A 21,456-nucleotide genomic window follows, 5' to 3' on the forward strand; every position below is an offset into this window, starting at 1 on the left:
TGTGGATCCAGACAAGCCCAGCTCCGCCCACCACGGGATGCCTCCTACCCTGGCTCTCTTCCTTCCCCCTCCCTCTGGAATTCCTTTTCACTTGATCAGATGCAGTGTCTGTTTCTCAGACAAATGAGTAAAGATGATGGAAGAGGACTTTTTCTCTTCTCCCTTCTTTCTTTTTTTTTTTTTAACATTTTAATTCATTGGATGAACAATATTGTAACCATATCAAATGCAAACTAAAAGTCTCAAGGTTAATCCTCCATGAACCCAATACCCTAAAGGATCAGTGGTTTTCATTTTCCCCCATTTCTATCCAGGGTTTGCATTTCTGTGTTCACAGAATTCATACGATTTTGATCAGAGGATGGTTACAACTTTGCCCAGATTTTCTCACTTAATATTGGACCATTAGCCATGTCTCATTGCTGCCTTCGTAATTGTCGTTGGAGGCTGCGGAATGTTCCAGTGAGTGGATGCATCAGTTTTCTCTGATGCATGCAGCCTTTGGATAGCTCCCCACTTGCAGTGACTTGTGTGAGAGGATGAAACCTGCTCCAGCAAGTGTCACCGTGCACGTAATTTACCTCTGATGTACCGCTCTGATCCTCTGATGCATTGCTCGAAACTGAATTACTAGGAAAGGGGGCTCTTTCTTCTGTCTCCTTCAGGAGAGGAGGGAAGCAACCGAGCCAGGAATTCAGTAGATCCCAGGATGTGATTTATTCCCACCTCCGGGATGAGGAGACAAGAGTCTTCAGGACGCTGAGGATCTTACAAAACCCACTACTCTCGAGGGCAGTGTTTCTCAGCCATGCTTCCTTACTGGCCCTTTCTAGACACTTTTCTTAATTACCCATTACATTAAAAACGAAGGAATAAAATTTTGTTGGGTAGGGTTGCACGTTGGAGGGCCACAATGCATGTAATATTGAAGATTCTGAGCCCCTGGAAAACCAATTTTCACCTCCTTTGGGTGATGTCATCCTTGTTGAGGATGACTATGCTTCCTCAACAGTGAAGAAAATTCTGTCCCTTTCTCTTACTTCAGACATCAGGACTCAAACATTTACCATTAAGACTCAAACTCCAAAAAATCCTCTGACTCTTTCTGGGAATAGGCAAGGTGGCTCACCAGCCGGGTTTTTGAGGGTGCCCATGGCCCCTGGAGAAATCCTTCCCAGCACTGCAGAGGGCCACGGTGCGGAGGGAACTGTCAAGAACCTTCCTAAAGGGAGTCTTCAAATGCCCGTGTTCTCATTCCTGTGCGTGGAAAAGATACTTGTGATACCACAACACCAAAAAGGAAAATGTGACTGGTATAAAAATACCGCAGTGGTGGGTAGAGGATAAAGAGGTGACTCCAGTGAGTTGTGGCCAAGAATCACCCCATCCCGAGAGGCTGTATCCCTGGCTAAGTGTGCATCCAAGGGAAGGTGCTGTTTGTCTTTTTCCAGTGTCAAGGTCATGATCCCAGCACAGGGGGCACATTCCTCTGGCAGCTCATCAAAAGGGGAAGGAGGGTAGGCATTAAATGACAGCTGGACTCTGTCCTGAATGCTTGTGTTGATCACCTAGCTCAGGATGAGCCGGGGGGCTCTGTGTCTGCAGAACTGGTCCTCGATCTGAACGCAGGACGGCGGGTCACCTGCTGATCAGGATTTGCTGAGGTCCACGCTGCTAGTGGAGCATGTGTGGTCAGCAGGGACTGGTATGAGAGGCCCAAATCAGACGGTGCTTGTGCTGTGGCCATCTACTGGAACAATCCCACGTACAACAGACAAAAGGGGTGGCATTGTTTGTTTCGATCGCTCTGTTGCACCTCCATGGACAGATAAGAGCTCAAGAGTCCGAAGCCCTGGCTCCACCTGGTACCAGCTGGGTGACCCTGGGCAAATCCCTCAATGTCTTTCTGAACCTCAGTCTCCATAGCTGTAGAATGGGGACAGGCCTCCTTGCTTATGTACTTCACTGGTGGTCCTCACGATGAGATTCAGTAGAGAAATAGAACTTACTATGACCGCGATGGTGAACGTTGCTAGTGACATTATCACCACGTCTCTTGTTAAAACTTGGCCTGCTCCCGTGTGGCTCCACTTCAGCCCCTCGGTATGTATCCCTCATGGTGAGTGGTGTGAAGCTACATTAACCTTGCTGGCATGTGGTTTCTCCAGTGATGGTGGGTTTCTGCCTCTTCCCTCTTTGAACAAGAGTCCTTTGTAGTCAGCTTTCTCTTTCTCTCACCTAGATATTATAACACAAAGTGAGTTATCATAAAGCAAAGCATGTTTCCCCCTCCCAGGAGTGGTGAGAGAATAGACCCTGAATGCCTGACCAGGGCTGCGGCTGTAACACCTCGTAGGTGTGTCGTAACAGCAAAGCACCCGCAGCAAAAGCTCCATGCCTTTAGAGATGCGAACCGAGGCCCGGGGGTCGCCCTCCACCCAGCAGTGCAGAATGCTCTGTTACGAAAGGCAAACCAAGTGCGATGTCACTCCACTCCATCAGAGATTCTACGATACCGATTTACCAGTTCCATAGATTTTCTTTTGCGGTACGCGGGCCTCTCTCTGTTGTGGCCTCTCCCGTTGCGGAGCACAGGCTCCGGACGCGCAGGCCCAGTGGCCATGGCTCACGGGCCCAGCCGCTCCGCGGCATGTGGGGTCTTCCCGGACCGGGGCACGAACCCGCGTCCCCTGCATCGGCAGGCGGACTCTCAACCACTGCGCCACCAGGGAAGCCCCACCAGTTCCATAGATTTTAACCTACCATAACGTTTGAGACAGAGTTTTTTATTTACACTTTACAAGGACATTTTATGGATCACTTGGTTGATGAGGAATGTTTTGAAAGATGCTTAGAGCACACCCAGGCCCATACCACCCCTTCCTCCATCCCCACCAGCCCAGCTCCTGCTCATCTTGTAAAAGGATGAAGCCCTCCCTGGTGGGCGCCCGCCCACCCCCCTGGCTGGGATGTCCTCCCTCGCTGCTTCCACAGCACCCAAGCTTCCCTCCTGGTCTCTTAACACCCTGTCAGAAGTTATCTCATGAACGCAGCTGACTCTACCATGGGGAAGCGTGGCTAGTCTGGTGCCTGGCAGAGACATCCTTTGAATCAGAGCTTCTTTCACTTGGGGATGGCTAAACAGTTTCCCCCAGAAAGTCAAGGCCACTTACCCAGCTCACTCACAGGTACCCGTTCAGAGATGGGAGGCACAGCAGCCTCTGGCGGGGGTGTCTCTGTCCTTTGCCCCAGGGCTCCTGTGACGAGCAGACCCTCTTCCCTTCCTTTGGCAGCTGTCTGACAAGCTCGGCTGTCCAAGCAAAATTCAGGAAACCACCCGTATATATTTCACTTTCTCGTAGAAGCCTGCGTCCCTCACCCTTTCACTGCACGGCTCCCGTCACCCTGGCCTCCACGCACCCCCTACTTGGCACCAATGAAGTGGCGATGGCACTCCATCTGTTACCTCACTTTGAGTTCCAGGAGGGCGAAGCCGTGCGTGTTCCTTCAGCCTGACATCATAGATTGCTCATTACAGTATAAGAGAAAAATGATGTTCAGTAATAAATATTTATTTAGGCAAGGGTATAGAGAGAAAAGGCTCAGTCTGTCTAATGAGGGCACGATAAGAAAACAGGAAACCAAGGTGAAAAGGTAATACCTCGTCACCCAGGGAGGTGACACTCCTGCCCAGGGAGGTGAGAAACACAGGCACGAGGTGCTGGAAGACAGGGCAGAGGGGCCACGAGGAGAACATTCCAGGCAGGGGGACAGCACTGGTGTGCAGGAGGGTGGGCGTGTGCAGGGGGCCGTGGGAGAGGGCTGTCTTCTTGAGAGGTCTGCCCTCCGTGCAGCGTGGCCATCCTCGTGTAGGGCCGTAAACCCATCTTGTTTCTCAGTTGATGAAGGTCGTCAATGAAATGTGCTCCAACATCACCAGGATTTACAACATTGGCAAGAGCCACCAGGGCCTGAAGCTGTACGCCGTGGAGATCTCCGACCACCCTGGGGAGCACGAAGTCGGTGAGGCTGCCCCTCTGTAGTGCTTCTGGCCCTTTGAGTCTGCTGCTTTCTTAAAGAGCGAGGCGATGGTCACCCTGTGAGAACATTCACGAAACAGGGCGGGAGCTGCCCATGCACTCACTCTCACGTAGATTCTGCAGATCTCGGTTCTGTGAACCCCTCATTTTATGACGTGGGCTGTCAAATTGCTTAAGAAATACCCTCCTTTTCTCCAAATGGACCGTATTTAATTCTGTTCCCCATCTCTGAGACCGGTCACGCTAACCAAAGAGGAAAATAGCTGGAGATGGTTAGGACAGGGTTTTTTTCCCGGAGAAAATTCTGGACTCCTCTGTCATTAAGGGCTCTAGTTAGAGGTGGTTCCCTTAATTTTCTTTTAAATTTCCATCCTATTTTCAAGCATTTCCTGTTTTCAGCCATTTCTCATTCAATCACTCCCAAAACTATGTTCTCCTACAAGTCAGTGGGCAGAAGAGTGGCAGTGGGGTCAGAGATTTTTCTTTTTGGTAAAATTGTGAGCCCTTTAGAAATCCACTGCAAGTTAAATGCAGAGATTTGTCTGATTCTCTCGACTTCAATGTTCATCGGTATTCCAGGAGTTTCTCTCAGGAGTGCCTTTCAAAGGGTAAGGGCTTTATCTGTGGGTGAAATCACATTTCCGCAAAAGCAGTAGCTTGGCCAACAAAAGAGGCAGGAGTGCTGTCAGCTCGCACCCGCACTGACAAATCGGACGTTGAAAAAGCTGAGCTTTGAAGCGAACAAGCTCAAAGACAGGCCCCCTTTACAGAACGGTGTCACTGCTGACTTGCCCTGACACCACTTGCTGCTTGCATTTATTCGTCTCTGTATCTTTATAAAATTGAATACAAAGTTCTTTTAAGAAAAATAATTGCCTCCCCGAAGAGAAAAATAATTGCTCTGGCTCGTGTCTAATTTGTAACTTTTAAACTCTGAACACTGTGTTATTGTATTTGTTCTTGCCAAATAAGGCTAAACATTCCTACCCCGTGGCTGGTATCATTTGAGACTTTCCTGCTCATTTTCTTATATATTTGACTATCTGGGAATTAATAAAAATTGTACTGGTATAATTGTGGTTGATTTGAAAGAACAGAGAGGGCTAAAATTGTAAGTTTCTATCATTCAGAGATTTCTTTCCTAATACAATGTGACGAGGACTGTTTTGCTGGAAGCATCCGATGTGATCCTCTGTTTTTTCCCATCTTTGAGTAAAGGTGAGCCCGAGTTCCACTACATCGCGGGGGCCCATGGCAACGAGGTGCTGGGCCGGGAGCTGATGCTTCTGCTGATGCAGTTTCTGTGCCAGGAGTACTTGGCCCGGAACTCGCGCATCGTCCGCCTGGTGGAGGAGACCCGGATCCACATCATCCCCTCCCTCAACCCCGACGGCTATGAGAAGGCCTACGAGGGGGTAATGGACCGTTCCTCTCGCCCAGCGCAGCAGCTAGCCACCCCCTCTCCCCCCCACACAATGTGCTGAGCAAGTGTCTTTCTGCTGAGACAGGGAAACCCGCAAGGCTTATGGAAGATGGACAGCAATAACTGAGAATTATGGGGAGACACTAACAGACTGAAGAAAATGAGCATGAATGATATATTGTTATATATACAGTGGGAACAATAGGATAGAATAATAATAACACCTAGCATTGATTGAGCACTTAAGGCACGTTCTAACCTTGATTATTACCTACAATCCTCTCATCAGTTCTCTGAGGACAGTTATTTTTATTATTCTGATATATTGTTTATATGTCATGTTCCAATTATGATATAGAATTTATATAGGTTAGATTTATATAGAGAGTTAGGTATAGATTACAGTTAGTATAATGTTGTATTGTGTGTTCATAATTATATTCACAGTATCTGGGAATAAAATGGAAAACTATACTTAAAACCATGGTACCTATCAAGTGCAAGTTCTACAGTGCAGAGTTTTGGTTGTATTTATTGGTGCAAATGGTTGGTTAGGGATTTGCAGTGCGAAATAGTGAGCCAGAATTGCAGGGAGAAAGCATTCATAGGGTGGCGTTTGATTTTTGCACTGACACAGTCTTAGACTCATTACTACTTGGAGTTTCATTCAACCTGTGTAGAAGAGGTGAAGGAAGAGGAGGCAGGGGAGACCTCATACTTTTCTGAGCACTGCCATACGGCAGGAATGATTCTGTGCATTCCCTCTCAGGAGTTGCTTGGCTCTATTATCCATCACCCACCAAATATTAACAGATTGTTAACCAAATATTCTCCTTTGGATGTCATCTTTGGGTCAGAGGGTGTGTAGAGGCTTAGAGACACACCCCAAATGGAGATGGAGATGGAGATGGAGATGGAGGTGCCTCATGTATGTGAGAGACAGAATGATCCAGAAGCCTGTGGGTTCCTCATATTCTGAATTTTCTCCCAGGGCTCGGAGCTGGGAGGCTGGTCCCTGGGACGCTGGACCCATGACGGAATAGACATCAACAACAACTTTCCTGACTTAAACACACTGCTCTGGGGGGCAGAGGACCGACAGAACATCCCACGGAAAGTTCCCAATCACTATATTGCAATCCCTGAGTGGTTTCTGTCTGAAAATGCCACGGTGAGTAAAAAGACCCCATAATCTCTAGAGCAGCGGAGGCCAAAGTTAAACCCACCGGTATTTGCAGAGGATGTAACGTTTAAGAACAAGACAAAATCATTGTTTCCTTTCATGTTTTCTCCAAAAGTAGGGAAGTGTGCTAGATAATAACTACCTTTTAAATTGAAATTTGAGGAGATTCTTCCTAGAAGAGGAATCACTTAATTAGATTTCTTTGCAGTGCTTCCCGAAAAAACTTTGCCTGAATTGTGCGTGTTTGTTACGTTCATTATAACCTTCGTCTTTGGCAGTGCAGTGAAATTGCAGTGAAATTTGTCCTTAAGACCTCACTGATTACTTGAGATATCTTACTTTTATTTTCACAAGTCCCCATGGATTTATTACATGTGGTGCTTCTTTGGAAAGAAAAATGCAATTGGATGAGAAATGTCTCCCCCAAATTTCTTAGGTCTAGTTTTGCAAAAAAGTATCTCGTGGAAGAAATAATTTTCGCCGAATTTCCCATGCCTTTTATTGCCTCCTCTGCCCACTGTAAATGCACTTTACCCTTAGTCTTTTGTCCTGTATGTCCTTCAGAAGGTCTGCCTTGATTACTATATGAGTGTTAGGTTTGGGTACACCAACAGAAAAAAACCAAAGTAACAGCAGCTTAACGAGGTAAAAGGTTTTTTTTTTCTTTTTTCACATAAGAGAACCCTGGAGGCAGATGGTTCAGGGCCAGCCAAATAGAAGCCCATGATCATCAGGAACCCACAAGTCATCTTTCTGCCTCCAGATGTTAGCATGTGGACTTTGATTTTTCAAGGTCATAATTCAAGATGGCAGTTCCATCTGGGTGCTCCAGCTATCATGTCTTTGAAGGAAAAGGAGAGAAAAGGTTAAAAAAAAGTCTTCCTCTCAGATAAGTCAGTTCACTTTCTAGGCATTCCTAGAATTCCTGCATAATACTTTTGTTTAAATCTTGCCAGAATTTAGTCAAAACTCGGCATCCACCCCCCAAAGGGAAGGCTGGGAAATGCTATATTTTAGGCAAGCACATTGCAAGATCAAAAAAAGAGAGCTCCAGCTCACAGCACATGTGGGTACCGCTTACTGGAGGACGGCCAGCGTGGTTGCCTCATTTAGTGATGCACAGGACCGTGTTCTCCAGGACCTCGAGAAGCAACCAGTCAAATGATGGAGACAGACAGTGGCAATACCATGCGGTTTAGTTAGGATGCCCAAGGGCGCCTTATGGGGGTGGAGAAGTAAAGAATTCAGGCCCTCCGGGTCTTCTGAATCCTTTCTCACATTTCCTAATTCCACCCTACATAATCCCTGCTTTTTTTCCAAGCTAACATACTAGTGACATCTGGCAAAGCTGAGGATTCAAGTCCTGTTATAATTTGGGAACCCTTGGACCAAAATTGGAATATGGTTGCCAGCTTTCTTAGACTTGAGTCTCTGAGAGATAAGTAATTATTTTAGCACAATTATAGAAAGTCCTTGGATTTCAGTCTTTGCTTTAAGTCCAGAATTTAGTTTTTTGAGCTTGTTCTTTAAAAACACAGGGAGAATTACACAAACCTCTCATCACCAATACCTTTCTCAGTTATGGACAGGTTAGATAGATAGGAAATCAGCAAAGACAGAGATTTGAATAACAATTAACAGCCTTGACATAGGGATCTGTAAGAGTTCTACAACCAACAAGTAGAGAATACATAGTCTTCTGAGTAATCCCTGGAGAATTTTCAAAAATTGATGGTGTTCTTGTCTGTAAAGGAAATCTCAACAAATTTCAGAAAATAGGAGTCAGGCAGACCATGAGTCTCTCACCACCGTACAATTAAACTAGCAGACAGTCATAAGGTTAATGAAAACATCACCATGTATTTAGAAAATTTTAAAAAAATAATAAGTAATGGGTCAAAGAAAAAGTTCATACTGGCAACTAAAAAATAAAGCAAAGATAATACTAAATGTCAAAATTTGTGGAGTATAGCAAAAAAATAGTGCTTTCAGGAATTTATACCTTTGAATGATTATATTCCAAAATAAGAAAAGTTGAACATCAACTAAGTTAAGAAGCTAGCAAAAGAATAACAGAAGAAACCCCCAAAGTGTAGAAAGACTGTGATTAAAAAGAGCAAACATCAATGAAATGATAGAAAAAAACAAAAGAAATAATTTGTCTGCAGAAGGAAGTATCTGGTGAAATTTAACAATGATTTACAATGATTTTTCATGGTGAGGAAGATGATTTTAAAAGGTATTAATTATAAAATAAAAGATTTTAAAATTAATTTTTATTGGAGCATAGTTGCTTTACAGTGTCGTGTTAGTTTCTGCTGTATAGCAAAGTGAATCAGCGATACATATACATACATCCCCTCTTTTTTGGATTTCCAGCTACAGCCATCAGTAGCCATGTCCCGCTCAGGCCTGGTTTTGTAAATGGTGTTTTACTGGAGCACAGCCATGTTCGTTCATCTGCGTATTGTCCGTGGTGCTGCCCTGCTACAATGGTAGACTTGAGTAGTTGCCACAGGGACTGCGTGGCCCTCGAGGCTTAAAATATTTCCCTGGCCCTTAATAGAAAAAGTCTGCCGACCCCTGGACTAGAGGCTTGGTCACGTACAGCGTTGATGGTTTTTCTAGGTGTGTGTTCTGTCATCAGGAGACACGTTACGTTTGGTTCTCTCTCTTTGTAACCATTGGTGAGCATTAATCCATTGACTGAGCCATTAATTCAGTGGAGTTGCAGAATGTTGATACTCTAAATCTGTCATTCCCTCTTTGTGCATTAACTGGAATGTTCCTAGGAAACGAAACTTCTCTGGGTTCCTCTCTTTTTTATCCATTATTTCCACAGTGGCCAGTTTTCCCAGGACAGATTTTGAAACTCTAAATTTTGCTCAGGTGATTCCATAAAGTGATTGCTTTTTCAGTTATGTCCCTGTTTGGAAAGCTAGGGAGAGAAAGCAGTTTCCTTCTTATTTTATTTCTCAAATGTGTTTAAATTTGGAACGTTCACAGGTGGCAGTGGAGACCAGGGCCGTCATAGCCTGGATGGAAAAGATCCCCTTCGTGCTGGGTGGCAACCTACAGGGCGGGGAGCTGGTGGTGGCCTACCCTTACGACATGGCGAGGTCCACGTGGCAGATGCAGGAGCACACTCCCACACCTGACGACCACGTGTTCCGCTGGCTGGCCTACGCCTACGCCTCCACTCACCGCCTCATGACGGATGCCAGGAGGAGGGTGTGCCACACGGAAGACTTCCAGAAAGAGGATGGGACTGTCAATGGGGCTTCCTGGCACACTGTGGCCGGAAGTAAGTATGACGGTCCTGCTGTCATCGTGCGGCCCGATGACAATGGACTGGCTGCTGGACCGGGAGGGAGGATCATCTCCTGCCCAGCCTTCTTTTGTCATTGTTACCAGCATGATAGCTACTGTAGTTCACCATTTATAAGGTGCCAGAGCTCTCTGTAGACTCCTCTTTCATGCTCACAGTAGTCTTTGTGAGCATTTATAAATGAGATAACTGGGGCTTGGAGACGGGGAGGGATCCGTCCAAGCTCCCAAGGAGCAGAGCTGGGGTCTGTTTGACTCCGTGGTCTGCTCATAGCCACTGAGCTAGTTGGCTGTTACAGGGTCAGAGATGGTAAACGTTCTGTCAGCCCTTGGAGGAGGCGGGGCATTGATCCCACGCTCGAGACTTTTTGCAAATCTCCTGTTTCCTGGAGGTCTTCCAGCCACATCAGGGCATCTGGCCAAAGTCCCGTTGTTGTGATTCGGGGAATACGAGGTACTGCTCCCAGCATCCCCTTAGGACACAGAGGCTTCCAGCAGAGACTTTAGGAGTTCCGTTGCAGCAGCCAGATGACCCCGTGGTCCAAGTTCCAGGATAAGCCCTTTGTTTCCTGTGTCAGGGCTGCTCCTGGCCTAGGGCTCCAGAATGAGGATGGCTGAGGATGCCACATTCCCTGAGGTCCCTCTGCATTGGGATGGTAAGATCCCAAACATAACGTTCATTGCTTCTTGTCTTGACTTTGTGAAGGTTGGTCAAACCGCTGATGAATTTGAAAAATATCCCGTGTCAAATAGACCTGGGATCAAATTCTAGTTCATCACTTAAATGCTGTGTGACTCTGGGCAAGTTACTTTACCTCTCTGAACGCCCATATTTTCCATTAGTAAAAATGGGCTTGAGGATGGTGATGACGATGATGATGATGATGCCGACGACGATGATCCCCCTAGGACTGTTGTGAGGATGACGTAGATGGTGGATGTGTGTGTTCTGTGTCTTGCTTGTCAGAAACACTCAGCTGTAAGTTCCCACCCCCTACCCTCCCCCCTTTTCCAGTAGCATAGTCACCATGAAACATCTTTTATGAGCATATCCTTAATCTCTATTTTACTGTACTAAGTAACTTTAATATTATTTTCCTTTGCTAGAGATTCAGCCTTCACATACCTTAGAGGTATGTGACACTCAGGGGGAAAAAAACTAGAAAGGAGTAGACGTATTTGTTCCCTTGGCCATTTTCAAACACATGCAGAAAACTTGCCATCTCTTTCCTAGTTAGACACCGAGCAGAGGTGTTTTATTTCTCTCCACCAGGGTTTTGCTCTGTTCAAAGTAAAAAAAATAAATGCAAATCCCTATCAAGAAAATGTCCTATAGCCAAAAGCATGCTTGTTTTTCCAATTCTAGTCCTAAAAACCTACAATAATCTTTATATGAAGTATCTGTTTAGGTTTTATGGCTGCTGTGACTAAATTGGGTTCGGACACTGCGGGATTTGTCAGCGGTGGGTCAATAGCAACGTTTTGAAAAGTCGGCTGCCACTTAATCACGACTGTCCAGACGCACAAATCAGCAGCATTTGATTTGTTTCTATCAATTGTATTTTCCACTGTTTCGGGGACTTCTGTGGCAGAGCCATGTGGTGGCTTAAGCCTTTTTAATCATTCTTCCTGCAGGCGGTGTGACGAAGTCTGCAGATTCATTTCTTTGTAGATTAATGAGATGGGATTTCTAATTTCCTTCCCTCCTCTCCTCCCCCTCCACTCCTTCTTTCTGTCTGGGTCTTGCGCACTCGTTAGCGGTGCACTGACAGGCCTTAGTTAGTGGGGAGTGGGTAGCTGGGAGCAGGGTCCAGTCTAGCTCAAAAGGCACAGCGTCTGCCGTGTGTGCATTTCAACTCCAAAGGGACGTGAGACATTTGTGTCGGCTGCTGTCTGGCATCCTCTCCCGCACAAGGAAGGCAGATGTTGTGACAGCATCGGCCCCACAGAGCCACAGGGTTGCGTGGCCCCGTGTTCCACACTGAAGCCGTGACAAGAGCAGGATTTCAGGCCCAGAGAGAACCCAAAGGAAGAAGCCTCAGCCGGGAAGAGCTATCTGGATCACCCCGCACCTCCTGCCCGCACATTTCACTTTTGAAGCCATTTCTTACGGAGGATTCTCAGCTGCATGGCATTCGCTGAAGGGCTGGAATTCAGCGTTAACGATAGCCTGGCGCGAGTTTTCCACCGGTCTCCTGGTGTCTCATTTTGCCAATTCTTCTAGCGCTTCTAGCACTGATTGCAAAATGGCAGACCCGCTCCAGAGTTTTAAATATCACATTTATTTATTTCAGTACTAACAAGGCCTGGAGGTTGGGATAATGAGAATTGTGTGTGTGTGCGGAGGGGTCCAGCCCTCCCGGGAGGGCCTGTCCATGCTGATCCATGGGCGCTGCCTGAGGTTCCATGCCTCGTGTTCCACTGAACGAGCTGACCTGGCTTTTTTTTTTGCGGTACGCGGGCCTCTCACTGTTGTGTTCTCTCCCGTTGCGGAGCACAGGCTCCGGACGCACAGGCTCAGCGGCCATGGCTCACGGGCCCAGCCGCTCCGCGGCATGTGGGATCTTCCCGGACCGGGGCACGAACCCGCGTCCCCTGCATCGGCAGGCGGACTCTCAACCACTGCGCCACCAGGGAAGCCCTGACCTGGCATTTTTGGCCCACCTTCTTCAGCCAGACAAGGTCCTGTGAGGGGTTTTTCCATTAACTTGACACCGTCCCACTCCTTTTATCCCACTGCTGTCGCTCTCCTTATTTGATCACAGATGTGATCAAAGGCCCATGGCTGGTGACCTGTGAGTGGTTCGAATCTGGAATCTGGTAGAGAGAGTGGCTGTGTATTTTGTACCCTTTTGTCTGTGACTTTATCAATTAGACAGCAGATCAATACAGAATTGATCTTGACACCCAAAGCTGTGATTTTTAAACAGACATTTGTACTGAGGAATGTATCACTGAACGCTCCGAGGAAGGAGGGAAGAGAGGACGGGTGAGTACCAAGGCTGAAGTGCAGGAGGACCTGCTTTTTGTCCCCGGTCAACAGAGAGACCAGCCCAGCCAACCTCCTCTCTTCTGTGGCCTTGACTCTCAGAAGCCAGGGTGGGCTTGTTGGTGGCACCTTCTGCTGGGGGAGTTCTCTTGGCCCTCACACATAACATAGTAGCACTGTGTTCTTGCTATTTCAAATGGTTTCCAAAAATAAAATGTTGGGAAGAGAGCCACTGGACTTTATGCCATCTGACATTCATTTATGCATTTTGGGTACTGTCGTGGGTTGAATGGGACCCCCAAGATATACATCCACTTCCTAATCTTTGGAAGCTGTGAGTATGACCTTATTTGGAAAACGGGTCTTTGTAGGTGTCATTAAGATAAGGGTTTCAAGATGAGGGCATCTTGAGTTGCCCAGATGGGCCCTAAAATCAGTGACAAATGTCCTTATAAAGGACAGAAGAGGAGAAGACACACACTGAGGAGACAGCCCTGTAAAGACAGAGGCAGAGATTGGAGTGATGCAGCCATAAGCCAAGGAATGCCAGGGGCCACCAGGAACTGAAAGAAACAAGGAAGAGCCTTTGGAGGGGGTGTGGTCTTGCCAACACCTTGATTTTGGACTTCTGGCCTCTAGAACTATGAGAGGATAATTTTCTGTTGTTTTAGACCACCCAGTTGGTGGTCCTTTGTAACAGCAGCCCTAAGAAACTAATACAGGGACCAAGTCCTGTTGTAGCCATGTCAGGATGCAGGAGACTGTCTGCGTTCCAGCTGGGTGGTGAGGACATTTGCCCTTCAGTCCCCCAGCAGTGACAAGCAAGGGCTGGGCAGACATTACACACACCTGGGTTCAAACCCTCACTGTCCAGACGCACGATTCTGGATACATTCCTTAATGCAGTCCTTAATCATTCTCTGCCTCAATTCTCTTATTTGTAAAACTGGGCTATGCTACCTACGTCTCTGCTGGATTTGTGATGAAGAGTAAATGAGCCTGGATGCAGAGCGCTAAGGACGGCTTCTGGCTTATGTAAAACACTCGGTAAATGGTGGGATGGATAGTTATGTTTGTGAATAGAATAGACAACTGCAGTTTTTATTCTACAGTTATAGAGCTGTAGCTGAGAGCGGCATAACTATTGAGCTAAATTTAATTAAACACTAAAAAGCCATACTATTAATTAATGATACCTTTCAAAAAATAAAAAACAACTAAAAGGAAACAAAAGAGAGGGACTTCTCTGGTGGCACAGTGGTTAAGAATCCACCTGCCAATGCAGGGGACATGGGTTTGAGCCCTGGTCCGGGAAGATCCCACATGCCGCGGAGCAACTAAGCCCGCGAGCCACAACTACTGAAGCCTGCATGCCGCAACTACTGAAGCCCTCACACCTGGAGCCCGTGCTCCGCAACAAGAGAAGCCACTGCGATGAGAAGCCTGCGCACCACAATGAAGAATAGCCCCCGCTCACTGCAACTAGAGAAAGCCCGCACACAGCAACAAGGACCCAACACCGCCAATAAATAAATAAATTAATATTAAAAAAAAGAAAATAATTTTTTAAGAAAAAAGAAATAATACCTTTATCCTAAAAATAGTATAAAACTGAGTTTAATAAAATGAAAATAATTTTATCTAAAAAGCATTTCAGTCCTCCTTTTGTCAAAGATATCCTACATATGCCTGTCTTCCCCACGGACTGTTCCAGCTGCATCTTCTCTCTATCTCAGCCCCCCATTCTGTCCCCCATCAGTTGCTCTAATTAATTTTTTGTGTAGAGTAGACACTTGATACCTCCTTGTTCAAATGAAGTCCTCTGAATCACATTCTTGAACATTCTTGCTGTCTCCCAGGGCCACTTTGAGCACTGTTCAGTTAAAACGTTGTCTGGTTGGCTCGGCAGGTCTCAACGATTTCAGCTACCTTCACACAAACTGCTTCGAGCTGTCCATCTATGTGGGCTGTGATAAATACCCGCATGAGAGCGAGCTGCCTGAGGAGTGGGAGAATAATCGGGAATCCTTAATCGTGTTCATGGAGCAGGTATGACGTGGGCACACGGCTGTGATGGGGTGTAGCTAGGGAACGAAGCCCTTGAGGTGGCCAAAAGCCTGAGATCAAATTAGCACTTCCTACGGTGGCCATCACCCTGGGCTAGCGACTATAGTGTCAGAAGGAACTGTTGTCTGTGAGCTCTAAGTCAATGTCAGTTGCTCCCACTGGTTCATGGTGAGTGAGACTACTTCTGGGGTTCTAGGATGCTGCTCCGTGGGGAAGGGGTGTTTGTCCAGCCAGCATACTCAGGCCCCTCGTATTAGTCTGCTAGGGCTGCGTAACAAAATATGCAGGCTGGGGAACTTAAGCAACAGAAATTATGGTCTGGAGGCTAGAAGTGCAAAATTAAAGTGTCCGCAGGTTGGTTTCATCCTGCAGCCTCTCTCCTTGGCTTGCAGACAGCCACCTCCTCACTGTGTCCGCACATGGTTTTACTCAGTGTGCATACATTCCTGGTGTCCCTGCGTGTCCAAATGTCCTCTTCTTACAAGGACACCAGTCAGATTATAAGGCCCACTCTTAGGGCTTCATCAGCTCTTTAAAGATGCTATCTCCAAATACAGTCACATTCTAAGATACTGGGGGTAAGGACTTCAGCATATGGATTTGTGGGGGACACAGTTCAGCCCATAACAGCTCGGAGGCTGAGGAGTCACTGCTGCAGGTGTCAGGTGTCACCTGGGAACAGTTCCAACAAGTGTCTGCTGAGCTTCTGCTTGTAGCTGGTGAGGAAGTCCTGCCATGTATGCTAGGACCTCGCACGCCTTCTTTTCCTCCTGCCCTCAAGGATACACCTGTCTTGTAGCATTGAGCAAACCGGTTCTAGTTTGGTACTAAAACTAACCAAATAACGTCCATGCCCCTACAAGGAAGAGACTCACAGGAACCAGAGAAATAAAAGGAACGTGGAACTTCATATGACTACCGTGACTCACATTCATTAGGGAGTAAGATGCTGAGGCTGTATTGGGAGCTTGCCCTTCTTCCATGGGTTCTCATAGGTGAGTCAGAAGAGGCATTCAGCCGAGGGCTTGGGCTGCCAGCTTCCTGGTACCTGCACCTCCCCATGGTGGCAGAGGTTGGCACTGCGATTTAGCATCCAAGTCTGATCCATGAGGATCCTGAGAGGGTCAGTGCAGCCCACTTTCCTTGCACAGTAGGGTGTGAACCTGTTCTCCCCTCCTGGGAAGCCATGAGCACACTCTCCGTCCCCACTCTGGAATTTTGTAAGGGAAGGCTCTTTTTTCATTTCATATATGAACAAAGAGAGAGAAGGCCTTAGTCATTCTAACGTGATGATCCCAGTTTAGCCGAAGAGCCTCCCATGGATAAGATGCCCAGGCATGGCGATATGTGGAAAGAATGTCACTGGAAACGATGGTATGTCGTCTTGGATCTTCGGATGGGGGAACCTGAGGCACGAGGCTCAGAGTTGGTGTCATGTGACACAGCTCATCCGTGGAAGGGCCCTGCGGATGAACTGTACTTTACAGGGATGCTTTTGAGTCTTTTCTCTCCTCTTTGACTCTTTTTTTTTTTTGCGGTACGCGGGACTCTCACCATTGTGGCCTCTCCCGTTGCGGAGCACAGGCTCCGGACGCGCAGGCTCAGCGGCCATGGCTCACGGGCCCAGCCGCTCCGCGGTATGTGGGATCTTCCCGGACCGGGGCACGAACCCATGTCCCCCGCATCGGCAGGCGGACTCTCAACCGCTGCGCCACCATGGAAGCCCCTCTTTGACTCTTAAAGTCTATGTGTTAAGTCTGTAGAGTCCAGGAAAGTCAAAATAAATGTGCCTATAAAAATTAAATTCCGGGCTTCCCTGGTGGCGCAGTGGTTGAGAGTCCGCCTGCCGATGCGGGGGACGCGGGTTCGTGCCCCGGTCCGGGAGGATCCCGCATGCCGCGGAGCGGCTGGGCCCGTGAGCCATGGCCGCTGAGCCTGCGCGTCCGGAGCCTGTGCTCCGCAACGGGAGAGGCCACAACGGTGAGAGGCCCGCGTACTGCAAAAAAAAAAAAAAAAAAAATTAAATTCCATTTTTACTGGATGTGTCTTTTCTGAACCATCTCAGATCCTAATATTTTCTAAACCTCTGGAATATTTTAACTCCAGTGGAAGACCTTCCAGTAGATGGACCCAAAAAGAATACAGAAATTTACACACCAAATCCATGCCGAGCCGGGGAGCTGCTGAGCCAGACGTAGCTTTGTAGGGGGCTCTTGGCGGCACTGGGCTGGCATTAAGTTTCTGGCCCTCTTGGCTGTGCCGGTTGATCGGTGAGCTCATCTGCTTCTCCTGTTTGTCGAGCAGGTTCATCGGGGCATCAAAGGCCTGGTAAGGGATTTGCACGGAAAAGGAATTCCAAACGCTGTTATCTCCGTAGAGGGCGTTAACCATGACATCCGAACAGGTAACTACAAATAATGTGTGTGAACTGTTTCTCAAGAGGAAATATCCATTTTCTTGAAGTGTTTTACTTGAGTTAAAACCGCAAGTTGAGGCCCAGAAACTTCTTCCTCTGACCTGGCTTATTGTCTCTTTTCTCCAACTTTCCATGGAGCCCCTGGAAAGCAAGGTGTTCAGCCTCTGCTTTCTGGCTTCTCTCTGTCCCTTATTCAGGTGAAAACCAGAGGCTCGGAGAGGTTGAAGGACCCACTGAAGGTTCAGGAGGCGGGTGGGGCTTGGGTTCAGGCGTTGGAGCAGCTGCGTGCTGTTTCCCTTCTTGCTCCAGAGCTGCAGCGCTGGCTGGAAGCAGCCCGCAGACGCCGAGCATCTGCACAAGGGCTGCCTTATTCTTGGCCGATTATGATATGAAAACAAGCCCAGGCTTACCCTTGTGCCCCAGGACTCTCGTCACTTGGGATGGCACTTGGCGTGTCCAGGGGGAAGTGAGAAATGGCCAATTTGACTGATGGCTGATGTTTGCAGGGACAGATGCACGTGGAACAGAATCGGTTGGATGCTTAAGTCAGATTGTCAGCGAGCGTTCTGTTGGAGATGCTGTGCCCATAGGCACGTATAAACCTGCACGCAGAGGTTTTCCTACGTGGTGGGGTGGGGGCGACGTTGGGGAGCGCTGCGTCAGATACTGCTTTGCTGTCAGCTGCAGTGAGCAGGGCACTGGGTCCTGCATGGGTTTCCAGTGGTTGCCGTGACAAATGACCACAGACTGTGTGGCTTAAAGAAACAGAAATTGATTCCCTCACGGTTATAGAGGCCGGGAGTCTGAAATCAAGGTGTCAGCAGGGCCGTGCTCCCCCTGGAGCCCCTGGGGAGGATCCCTCTTTGGCTTTTCCGGCTCCTGGTGGCTTCAGGCATTCCTGAGCTTCCTTGGCTGCATCACTCCAGTCTCTGCCTCCGTTTCCTCCTGGCGCCTGCTCTTCTGTCTCTTATGAGGACACTTGTCATTGGATTTAGGACCCATCCACGTAATCCAGGATGATCTTGAGATCCTTAATTACATCTGCAAAGACCCTTTTTCCAAATAGGGTCAATTCGTAGGTCCTGGGTAGTAGGATGTGGGCCACTGGAGAGTGTGGGGGGCAGGGCATCATTCAACCCAGGGCAGGTCCCGCCCTGGTGTAGCAAACAGAGTCATCATCAGCAAGAGGAAGGAAACCGTGATTTCCATAAAAGAGATCTCTTCAGCCTGCAGACACACTTGAACTGGGAGAAACAAGACTTGACACTAACTTGGCCTGACCTGCGCCCGGGGATCTAAGAGCTTACCTTGTGCCGGGGTGGCCAGCCGCACTGGACGTTATGTGGCGTTTCCCAGATGCACAGAGAGAGGCTGAGCTGGGATTGAGGCAAGAGCTTGAGACTCTCAATGTGGTCCCCCTTGCCTTGCCCCACGCTGTTCCCCCTGAACAAGAGAAGGGCCGCTTTCTCCGCTAGCTGGTCACATGCATGAAGACACCCTGTCCTCCCCCAAGTGATCCCATTTGACCTGTGAGGAAGCAGAGGCTCTAGGACATTAGAATGGGGGTGGGGCTGAGATTCACACCTGGCCCAGGTGTTCTTCAATACCAGGCTACCTGCTCACGTGCCTGGCAGAGAAGGACAATTATTCTGTAAATGGGTGAAATGCCACAAAACAGTAGACTGTGGTGTGATGCCCTGAATCGCCTTCTTTCAAGGTAGTTGCCTGTTTCTTCACGCAGCCATATTTCCTGAGCATCCACTTGTCCTCCAGGGTCTTATAGCTGCTGACCACAAGGCTGAACACTGGGTAGCATGGCATTTGGTACATAGTTGCCCCACATAGGCAGGCATACACTGATCCATTCATTTATTCACTTATTCATTCATTAATTCAACAAATGCAGATTGTAAACTTGTCACGGGCCAGACATGCAAGGTACAGCTGATCACTGTGGATGAAAGGGGCTATTTGATCTGGTTCTGCATAGACCTTGTATTTTACACATTATTAATGAGTGCCTGTAAGAGAGCCTGAAACATTCCTTGGACTGTTAGTCTTTTGTAGGCAATGTGAGAAAATAAGAGTTTTAAACAGAGTGGGGCCCACAAGCCAGCAGAGAGACCTTTGCCTAATGAGCTCGGAATTTCAAAGCCCTTGTAATCAAGGAGACAGTTTTGATGAGCTAATGGAAAATGCAGCTCCATCTCCCTTCGTTCCCCACAAAATAATCTCCCAGCACGTTCGCATCACAGAGGAATCCCGTGTGTCATGGGTGGTTCTTTATTGCGTTGGTTTCAGGGTCCTTCGTTGCTCCACATAAGCTCTGAATTTGCCTTGATTTCTGTCTGAGGCTTATGTGATCTGACAAGTTTTATTCCAGGAGGGAATTTGCATAAAATAAGCAGGGATATTAAGTGGAATTCCACAGGGAGAGAAGCTAGTAAGGATGCTTTCTAAATGCATGTAAATATGTTGGCCCCAAACCTGGCTCAGAATGCCACGTGACTGACCTTTGTTTGGGAACACTAACCCGACCTGCTAATGAATGGCCATTCGTTAGGGCCCGGGTTGTTCCTTCCATCCACTGATGCTGGGCGATGCCAGCTGGGTGCCAACCTCCCCCTGCTCCACAGAGCACTCACCCCCGAAACACACCCCTGACAGGGCACCGAGATGTGATAAGAAGGAGGCCAGCACAGCAAAGGTGGGCAGATTGGGGAGAGGATGAGGAGGGAGCCTTCTGCTATTTTGGGGAGAAAAAGAATTACAAAGCCGTCTTATAAATTTGAATCAGTAGAGCTGACAAGCACATGTTAATTATGGATTTCTTTCACTCCTGGCTTCCTGAGCATCTCCCTTGGTGAGAACCTGGGCTGCCCCTTCCCTGGGGGTGTTTCAGACTCACCTCAGTGTGTTCTCGAGGTGGGCACTCCCACCGAAAGGTCTTGCCTCCAGCGGCCTCTATCAAGTTAGTTGGCGGGTGGCCGGTTCTTGGCCTTAATGAACCCACTCCGGTGTTGGTGGGGAGAAAGTACCTACAGTGGCTGAGGCTTAATATGTACAACTTCTCACCTTAATAGCGCATTTGTATTCATGTCTGTTTGTCTTCATCCCACTTAATCCAGCTGGCATTCATCAAGGACACACGACTGAAGCACACAGTTCAGTGGTGAAGAATAAGCCACAGGTCTTAGGGAGCCCACAGCTTAACACGGGGCCAAAACGGGACAGGGAGGTCTGGGGGGTGCAGGGGCGGCTCTGGCAGGTGTGCCTGGGAGCCGGGAGCCCGGAGAGACGTCTCAGCGCGTGCCTGCCCAGGAGGCTCGGGCCGTCTGATAGCAAGACAAAGATGGCTGGGCGTGGCTCTCAGCTTCTGAAAAGCCACCAAGTGGCATTTCATTCAGTTGAGAACCTTGCATTTTCACTGCAGGAAGACACAGGGCGCAGTGCTGAGAAAGTCAGGGAGCCGTCTGCCTGCATTGCCTGCCTGGGACTCTCACATTGAGGCCTGTTTCCCAGGTAGTAGACTGCGCAAACGTGTGGCGAACCACTGCCTGCGTATTTCATTTTTCATGACATCTTGTGCTCTCGTGAGCTCACCACGTTGCATGGGGCGTCTCAGATGAATAAAGATTGTGATGTGAATTTAAACATGGTGCTTCAGAGTGTTATATGCGTGTATGTGGGGGATAAATATTCTCCCACAGAGTTCTCTTCCATCCTTTAGAGGACATCAGGGTTCATTCAAATGAGTAAAACTTTCCCGGGCCTATGTAGCACTTCACCAAATCCAGCCTTTTCTCTTTAGACCGGGCAGGACAGATCATCATAAGAGAGAAAACAAACCTGGCCCGGGAAGACCAGCTCATCACTAGCTGTGTGACCTTGCGCAGGACGTGACACTTCCCTGGGCATCCAATTACTCATGTAGGAAAGGGGATCATTATACAACCTACATCAGAACTTGGCTTGGAGGGTTCAGTGGATTGGTGCCTGCTTCGTCCTTCC

The 21,456-nt window shown here is 48.0% G+C and overlaps 1 protein-coding gene across 1 annotated transcript in view; it reads left to right on the forward strand.

Moving 5' to 3' along the window:
• Positions 1–21,456, forward strand: part of CPXM2 (carboxypeptidase X, M14 family member 2) — a 122,789-nt gene that overhangs the window by 99,181 nt on the left and 2,152 nt on the right. The window contains exons 8-13 of the mRNA XM_065893764.1: positions 3,900–4,023; positions 5,259–5,455; positions 6,455–6,634; positions 9,653–9,950; positions 14,872–15,011; positions 17,334–17,433. Coding sequence (XP_065749836.1) covers positions 3,900–4,023; positions 5,259–5,455; positions 6,455–6,634; positions 9,653–9,950; positions 14,872–15,011; positions 17,334–17,433 — 1,039 coding nt within the window. The remainder of the gene's footprint in view (positions 1–3,899; positions 4,024–5,258; positions 5,456–6,454; positions 6,635–9,652; positions 9,951–14,871; positions 15,012–17,333; positions 17,434–21,456) is intronic.

This window comes from Phocoena phocoena, chromosome 16 (genome assembly GCF_963924675.1).
Source record: "Phocoena phocoena chromosome 16, mPhoPho1.1, whole genome shotgun sequence".
Taxonomy (NCBI): domain Eukaryota; kingdom Metazoa; phylum Chordata; class Mammalia; order Artiodactyla; family Phocoenidae; genus Phocoena; species Phocoena phocoena.